Source organism: Peromyscus maniculatus, chromosome 15 (genome assembly GCF_049852395.1).
Source record: "Peromyscus maniculatus bairdii isolate BWxNUB_F1_BW_parent chromosome 15, HU_Pman_BW_mat_3.1, whole genome shotgun sequence".
In the NCBI taxonomy this organism is placed as follows: domain Eukaryota; kingdom Metazoa; phylum Chordata; class Mammalia; order Rodentia; family Cricetidae; genus Peromyscus; species Peromyscus maniculatus.
Genome location: NC_134866.1, coordinates 34,976,208 through 34,985,451, shown reverse-complemented (window position 1 = coordinate 34,985,451; position 9,244 = coordinate 34,976,208). Strand labels below are relative to the sequence as shown.

General features: G+C 42.3%; 1 protein-coding gene across 1 annotated transcript in view; it reads left to right on the top strand.

Annotated features, from left to right (window-relative positions):
• The window catches only part of Oxct1 (3-oxoacid CoA-transferase 1), a 127,264-nt gene that overhangs the window by 5,225 nt on the left and 112,795 nt on the right, over positions 1-9,244 (top strand). The window contains exons 2-3 of the mRNA XM_042261494.2: positions 4,003-4,111; positions 5,333-5,423. Coding sequence (XP_042117428.2) covers positions 4,003-4,111; positions 5,333-5,423 — 200 coding nt within the window. The remainder of the gene's footprint in view (positions 1-4,002; positions 4,112-5,332; positions 5,424-9,244) is intronic.

Here is a 9,244-nt window from a genome sequence, read left to right as displayed (position 1 = left end):
GGAAAAAGTAATCATAAAGCTAAAACCTAGGCTTTGGAAATCATGAAGAAATATCATATGGATGCAGTGGTGATGGTCATGTTACAAATTTTCTGTATGAAATCACTGATGGGGGGAGGGCAGGCAGGGAGTGGTGAGGTTAAAAATTGGACTCCAATAAATGACAGCTTGCTTTGACTGTCTTAGCTGGGAATGGGAACAAGGTGTCATTTCCTAAAGGAAGATGACATCTGCTAGGAATTTCCTTGTAGTCTGGCATGGAGCTCCTTTTCTAGCTGTATCTTTGGGTCCACAATGGTCATCTTTAGGCACTGTGCAGGCTCCTCACTGGGCTTTGACCAAAACAGCACCTCTCTACAAAGACATAGTCAGTGGTTAAGTACTGGCACATCCGTTCAGTCTTGGCTGAGCTGAGATTTGATACAAGGGTGCTTTTGAGCCTAGGAGTATATGGCGTGTTACATCATACTATCTCCCAAAGTAGGTGGCTAATTTTCTGATACCGAAACATGTTTTACTAAAAGTTTGTTTCTCAGTACATAGTACATAAATATCAAATGCCAATAAAGCATACATTAACAAATATTAACATGTTTGAATAATGAAAAAAAATCAAGGGCTATGAAGTTCTTCATTATCGTAAGCTCATATTACATTCCCTGGAAATATGTCACTTTACTTTTATTTCGGTCTGTGTGTGTATGACCTCATGAGTGTGTATGCACCACTCGCATGCATGTGTGCCTGCTGAGGCTGGACGTCATTGTATCCCTGGGGAACTACAGTTGCAGGCCTTGGATCCTCAGAACTGCAGCTGCAGACAGTTGTGAGCGCCACCTGATAGTCTGATGCGGGTGTGGGGAACTGAGCCTACTATTCTGCAAGTCCTCTCTCCAGCCAACCTTGCTGGTTTTGAGTTTTGGTTGTGTGGGTACATTTATAACAACCTCCCACGTCGGTTCGAACCCAGGGCCCTTTGCCTACTAGGCAGTCATTCTGCTACTGAACAAATCTCCAGCACAGTTTCTACTTTTTCTTCCTTCCTTCCTTCCTTCCTTCCTTCCTTCCTTCCTTCCTTCCTTCCTTCCTTCCTTCCTTCCTTCCTTCCTTCCTTCCTCCCTCCCTCCCTCCCTCCCTCCCTCCCTCCCTCCCTCCCTCCCTCCCTTCATTCCTTTCTTTTTCAAGAAGGGGGGAAGTTCAGAGTGGGACAAGCTGCAGGGTAATTAGTGCTATGACAACACTAATTATCAGCTACTCCAAAGGGGTGGGATTCTTGCTAAGTGTGTGGCTTTGGGCTGTTTCTGAATCTTCGAAGGCTCTCTGGGTCCACGGGGAACTGATTCTGCTTCCAGCATACTCTCTGTGGAATTCCACAGAGAAGCAGTTCAAGGTGACCTCACCTTTCAGCCTGTCTGGGTGTAGATGAATTCTTTCATTTGCTTCCCTTTGTATCCTGCTGAGGCCTGGACTCTTTATTCCGAGGCAGAGATCCTGACAGCAGAGTTACACATTACAGAGCAGGACTCTCGTAAAGATTTGTTGTGTGTAAATGACAGGTGGAACAATAGAGGACTTTCAGAAAACTTGCGGGAGTACACTGTGGTGGAAAGACTGTGTGACAGGAAAAGCCAAAACCCGAGACCAGTCAAAGATGTGTGTGTGCGTGTGTGTGTGTGTGTGTGTGTGGGGGGGGGTTTGTGCCAACACAGGCTAGAAGCATCAGATCCTCTGCAGCTGGAGTTCCAGGCAATTCTGAGCTGCCCAACATTGGTTCTCGGCAAGAGCAGTAGATGCTCTTAACCATTAAGCCATCCCTCTAGCCCCCTGGTCTTGTTTTTTGAGACTGAATCTCATGCTGTTTCCCAGGCTAACCTGGGACTTGCTATGTAGCTCAGGCTAGCAATCATTCTGTCTCAGCCTCCCCGGTGCTGGCTGGAATTACAGCATGTCTGTATTCAATCTATTATATTTTTTTATTCCTGAGACCAAAACTAGCTCTACTTGTCACTTGTGTGTGTGTGTGTGTGTGTGTGTGTGTTTTAAAAAAAGAAGCAAATGAATCCTCACTAGTTGAGGACAGGAAGAACAGAAACTTCTTTGTGGTTAAGCCCTTTCAGAGTCCTTGTCCCTCCCTCTACTTACGTCCCAGGCTTTGGGCAGTGTGCAGACTCTTGACCTGACCTTGACCAAAATAGAAACTTAGAGGGACAAAAGTCCTGTGATCATGTGTGTAACCTCAACCTTTTTTTTTTTTTTTATCACTCATTAGACTCCCTCAGTGTTTACCCCTTAAATGGTCTTTTGTGGGTACAAATTGACAGGTACTTTACAAAATGAAAAGAGTTTTTAGAGGGAAGAAAGCATGATAGTTCTTGACCACCTCAGGTTGTGGCGGTCTGAATTTCTGTTGGGTAGTCAAGTGGGTGTGCCTTTATAGCTGGGCTTGTTAAAATGGCAGTATATCAGGGTTCAGCTGTTATTCTCCCCACTTCCTCTTTCTTCAGGTTAAATATATAATGGAAGTCAAGTGAAGGATTGTTAATATGGGTAATTAGTTACCATAGAATCCATTTCCTCCTTTTCGCTTGCCCATATTGTGGATGGAATAGACAGGGCAATAACTTACAAGTGGTTTTATGAATGCTCACTGGGTGACTCATTTCGGCCCATCTCACTTGCTATAACAAACACTGGGTAGTTATAAAAGAAGTTTATGTAGCTTGTAGTTAGATGGAGACCAAAAGCCCACTAGTTGGTGACTACATCTGACGAGAGCATTGTATTGCTTTATGACATGGCAGAGGAGCAGAGGGACCAGTAGGTGTGCAGGACAGGCAGCCTCACTTTAGGAAAAGCCTAGCTTTGGCAGTCAGCAATTCAGAGTGCAGCCAGAGCAAGGACTTGCTCGCTCCTACAAGAACGAACCCAGTAGCCTTCATACCTTTGTGCAGGCTCCCACACCTCATGAAAGTTCTACCGCTTCTCAACACCGTTGACCCGGGGACCCAGTTCTGACATGGGCTGTGGAGGTGACAGACCGTCTCCAGATCGTACGTGCCCTGGTAGTTCTCCGGTGTGGCCCACCAAGGCCTCCCTGTGGTGGTCGTAGTCTGCTGCTTTGCCCTTCAGCTTCTGTGGTAGCGGCACAGGGAAGTAAGTCCTCTGGTGTGCTGCTCCTCACGTGACTCTAGAGTTCTCCTAGCACTTGGAACTGACCACACTGTACTTAATTCCCCAGAGAGCGGTACTCAGACCGTAATAGAGATTCGACAAATGGCATAGAACTTGGCTCAGGTAGGTTCTCAGTACTTGTCGACTGACTGGAAAGCTAGGTTACTATGAGCAGTGGGTGAGACTCATGACACTAATATCATAAATCTGCATCCCAGTAGATGATGTGAGTTATCTACTTTTATTCTTTTGGGTGGTGGTCGCAAGTGACACAGCTGGATGTAGATCACAAGGGATCCTGGTGAGAACCTGTCCATCCTGGATAGAGCATGTCCATCCTGGCAAAGATAAACCATTGTACCAGAGAGACAGAGTCAAATGACATTCTAGATGTTAGAAGTTGAAGGAGTTGGGAAGATATCGGTCAAAGAACACATTTCAGTTAGACAGGAGAAATAAACTTAGGAATAGATGTCCTGGTGATGAGCAGTAGCAGTAACTATATTTGAAAACTCTGAGTAGTTGTGAACTGTTCTTACCACAGAAGAGTGACGTGCAAGGTGACGCTGTGTTAGATAGCTCCAGTTAGGCATTTTGCAATGTATGTATGTATCAGAATGTGATGGTATATACTGTAAACATACTGTTTTTGTCAATTAAAAATGCCAAATGTTAAAAGGGACAACGAACTTACCACTATATATATACGTACATACATATATATGTATATATATATGCACGCACATATCTATGTATATATGGAATCACTTGCTATTTGTGAAAAGTGAAGCTGCAAATGATGGTTCACTGGAGATGTTTTTAATGTTCCAGGGGTGTGTCCGCTACTTTTCTGTCAGTACTCGTCACCACACCAAATTTTACACAGATCCAGTGGAAGCCGTCAAAGATATCCCTAATGGTGCCACCTTGCTGGTTGGTGGTAAGTAGAGGACCTGTTTTCCTTTCGATGGTAATGTTCTTAGGTCCTTAGGGAAATGGTATGACAAAGCCACGTAGATTCTAAATGCCAGTTATTCTGTCATTTAGCTCTTCCTCATTTACAGTCTTTCTTACCACGCGCCATGACCCCTGCCGCTCTGAGACAGTCTCTCCCTGGAAGATCAGCACTTGACTACTGTACTTTTCCTTTTCTTCTGATTATAACTGAAAAGCCGGAGGTTTAGTGTGCTAGTGTCTTATCAGGAGCTGTCATGGATCCCTAAATCCTTGGGAATGCTGGTGAACTTGAAACACGTGCCTCATCTTATGAGGTACCCTAGCTCAGTGGCTTTCAACCTGTGGGTTGTGACCCCTTTGTGGCGGCTGAATGGCTCTTTCATTCTGGAAAACACAGATAATGATATTACGGTTCATAGTAGCAAAATTACAGCTATGAAGTAGCAATGAAATAATTTCATGCTTGGGGGTCAGCACAACATGAGACATTGTGTTAAAGGGTCTCAGCATTAGGAAGACTGAGAACCGCCGCTCTAACCAGTCTGTATTGCTCCTTATTTGTTGAGCTGAAGAGCACAGGGCCTTTCTGTTGTTAAGTCCCCACATTCTGTTTCTGCTACTTCTTTGGGATGTCGTTTTTAATCTCTGCCTCAGATTTAATTATGCTTAACTTCCTGATTCTTATATATGGAATCAAGACTTATTTGGGGGCTGTTCTTCATTCATTCATTCATTCATTCATTCATTCAAATTGGGGAGTTACTGAGTGTCCATCTTAAATCCTACACTCTTGGAAGAATTTTAAAGACATAAGAAATGAAAGTTATTAGCTTAGGGTTTTAGTTCTGTAAAATATACTACCTAGATGTATAAAATGTATATTTAAGTAAACAGCTGGATATGGTTTATATTATGAAGAGGGGCAATAGTACACATGTCATATCTAAGTGATTACATTTGGCCTTAACTTATTCAAAGCCTTCACAATGGTGTCAGGTGATAGATAATGGTTTGAAACACAGAGATCCAGTAATCTGACTGATGGCTGTGTATTGAGTTGATGACAAGGTATAGTTGTTTATTTTGCTTATTACGTTTAACAAAATGCTTTGTGCCTTTTCTGTTCTATTGAGAATAATAACACATGTTTCTTGAAAGAACATTACCTCTGCACAGGTAATTGTTTCCCTTTTGGGTTTTGTAGGTTTTGGGCTGTGTGGAATTCCAGAAAATCTTATAGGAGCTTTATTGAAGACTGGAGTGAAAGATCTAACTGCAGTCAGCAACAATGCAGGGTGAGTAGATTTCTGAAATGATTAGCTAGAAAGAAAGGCCAGTTTTAAAATGTTACCTGAAAAGTTTATCAGTAATCAGGAATTAGACCCCTGATATATTATGCAGTGTCAAGTGGTCAGCCCTACACACATGTATACCCGAGAAACACCAAATGAACTCTGGATTTCTCTCTCTCTCTCTCTCTCTCTCTCTCTCTCTCTCTCTCTCTCTCTCTCTCTGTCTGTCTCTCGGTCTCTTTCTCTCTCTCTCTCTGAATCTATAACAGTTAGAGAAGAAACAGTCATAAATCCAAGAGGGAGTAGGGGGAGGGGAAGGGAGAAACTGAATGGGGGTGGTGGTAGAAATAACGCAAATAGTAGATTCATATATGAAATTATCAAAACATAAAAAGCCTATCAATGAAATTAAATTTGCCTCCACTTCTAAGAGTAATATATTCAGTCAAGACAGCGGCTAGCTGGATATGGTGGCACATGATTATAATACCATCACTAAGTAGACTGGGGAGGATAATAAATTCAATACCAGCATGATCTGTTGCCAAGCAGTGAGAGTCCACTCACAAAACCGAAAAGCGATAGTAAGGCCAAGAGCAGAAGTTAATGTTTTTGTTTCTTAACTTGTAGCACTGTGATTGAACTTAGAACCTTGGGCATGCCAGGCAGGTGGTCTACCTCTGGGCTACAGCCCCAGTTTCCTTTCTTTTTGCCCTTTTGATTTTATTACAAGATCTTACGAAATTGCCCAGCCTAGCCCTGGGCTTCCTCTGTAGCCTAGGGAGCTCTTGAATTAATGAGATCTTGAATTAATGAATTTCCCAACTCAACCTCTGAAGTAGGTGGTGTTGCAGGCTTGTGCTATCAGGCCCAGCAAAATTATACTTTGATGCCATGTTTCATAATCATAAGTAAATAAGCTTTGATTTATCATAAATAAATATGTAAAATAATGGCTTATATCTGGTATACTTTAATTTTTTTAAAAAAATGTAAAATATATGTAAAATAAATGTAAAAAAAAAGTCAGAATAAAAAAATTTAAAGATGGTCCCTCATGCTCTTTGTTATTATAGGCCATCATGTATAAAGCAAGGCAGACATCAATTTGAAATCTGTTTCAGGTTCTTTCTTTTGGTTTTATCATGACTCCAGATGCTATATAAAGAAATAAGTTGATTGTAAAATTTGTTGCTGGTCTTGATGGGATGGGAAGGACATGCTATCAGCTTAGCAGTAGGATGTAAATCAAAATGGTCATAATAATCTATGGTTTTAAAAACGCATGCACATGTTGGTACATTTAGTGATGTCAGGAAAAGCTGTTTGTATGCAAAACAGTTAAGTCATTGGCACCCTTTCAACAAATGGATGAAAGACTTTAGCAATCTTAAGGTGTTTTGCATTAGCAGGTTGGCTTATTATTATAAAGGTTTTGGGAATAAACAGTGCCGATTATCCTGGAAGTGAGTGATGGCAAGAGCCCATTTTATGTAAGGATCTGTCGATGTCTTTCAGAACACTTACCTTGTGCTGTGTGACACTTTTCATGGGGAGGCGTGAACAAATGCCTCTTCATGTTGGATAGGGAACTGAATTAATGATACTGCTGACATCACGAACCAGTGATCTTATTGGAGTTACTTCCAGGGTAGGGGTTACTTACCAGATATAGACCATTCAAAGGCAGCTGTATCAACAAAAGGGCACCACATTGTGAAAGTTGACGCCCTGGGGGACTTCAGGGAGACTGAAGGGTTGGAGAGTCTTCTCAGCAGTCCTTACTACTTATGTAACCTTGGGGTGGGCGGGGCCTTGTGAATCTGGTAAGTTTCAGGAACTTCCAGAGACTTGTGAGTTTTTGTTTTGTTTGTTTGTTTGTTTGTTTCCTGAGTCTTAACAGTCTCTCTTTAAAACTTCCTGCATTTTAATGAGCTTCCTTCCAGCATGGAGTAAGTATTTCAGTTCAGAGGAAATTGCTACATAACACTTTTATATGGGGTATTAACTGTTAGCCTTGATGAGATAAACGCTGCTTTAGGACCACACTTCTGAATATTTGATATTGTTGATTAAAAGGTTGAAAAAAGCTGCGAATTCATTGAATTTTGATAAACTTTAAGTTATAAACTGGTACGACCCAAAAGTTTCACAATAAATTGTATGTCAACCATTTAACTACAGAGCTAATAGAAAAATGGATGTATTATGATATACGTGCTACTTTCTTTCTGACAAAATTATTTTGGGTTATAGATGTAAATGAATGGGATATAAATAACTTCCTGCTTATATGTGGAAGGTTCGATACTATTAGATGATACTTAAGCATGTGTACTTCTGGTTTCTTGTACATCATGCTAATCAGGTACAGGATAATTTTAAGGGTGTAGTAAGTAGTCCCTCACTTGAAATAAAAATTCTAGTTGTGTGCCAGTGTCTTCAAACCTGGAGTTAAATGCAAGTGGACTGTTGCTATGCCCTATTCCTTTTTTACTTCTACAGCATAGCTCTGGTGACCTTACTGAGCACATACTGGCCCCGTTGTCTTGACTGTGAGCATTCTGTAGGGTTTGGTTATTTTGTTTGGAAAGGGCTAATGATGTCCTGAGATGTGTACTTACATTTATGTGCTTAGTTCATGAAAGGTTTTCTTTGTACCGTGGGATGACTGAACCTTACATCCAAATATAGCATTTTCTTTTATTTTTGTACTTTTGATATTACCAGAATAGTTACAAATTGTATGATTGAGATTAAAACATGTTCCTAAATGAAAGCAAAGGAAATAAAGTTTCCCCAGTACTTAATGTTTTAAAAATAATTAGTCAATTAGTGAGATTTTAGAAAATAGATATTCAAGAGTTTTTTGTTGTTGTTGTTATTGTTGGCTCCTTTTTGATTAAGTTTTTTTAACCTTTTTTTTATTTATTCTTTTTGTCTTTCCCATCTAGAGCCCATTCACTTCCCTGTCCCTTCGTATCTGCCCTTTGCCCTTGTAACCCCTCCCCAAATAAAATGAAATTTAAGAGAAAAAAAAGAAAAGAAAAAGGCAAAAAAAATCTCATGGAAGCTGTAGTGTGACACAGTGAGTCACACAGTGTGTCCTTTTGTCCAAAGGTCTTTACTTGCAAGTGTTCATTGCTGACAGTCATTGGTCTGGTTCAAGGCCTCTAGTTTCTGCTACACTGTCGATGTTGGGCCCTCACTGGGACTCCTCTTGGATAGCCTGTTGTTGCCCTGTGTCATGGAGATCCTGCAGCTTTGGGTCTGCAGGACTGGTCCCTTCACATGCTCCAGCAGATCACGGATGGTGAGGATGTTGGGGTGGGTCAACTCATAACCCCGGTTCTGGGCTGAGTAGTTGCAGGGTTGGCCCGCCCGCCAGTTCTCCCCTGTCCTCATCACCACGGTGAGCTCTCTAGCATCTCCCCCCGCCCTCAGTTCACCCCTTGCAGCAAAGAGCAAGGGGGGTGGGGCTGGTTCTCCTGCTTCCCTACCCTCAGAGTTGGCATTCTCACACCTAGACCTTCAGGGCCAGCTCTACTGTGTTGCCCAGGTGAGGTACAGGCGCCGCTCACCGAGTGCTGCAGTTGGAGAGGGGCCGGGACAGCTCTCCTGTTCTCGTGACCTCAGCGTCAGCTCCCCAACCTGTCACAGGCAGTGAGGGGTGTGGGGACATCTCTCCCCTGCTCACGCCACCATATGGCAGATGACGGGTGGGCCAAATTTCCCATACTCACATTCTCGGGCCAGTTCACCTGTATCCTTGTGAATAGGGTCAGCTCTGCTGTGCTGCCCCAGGGAGGAGCATGGCCTGCTTT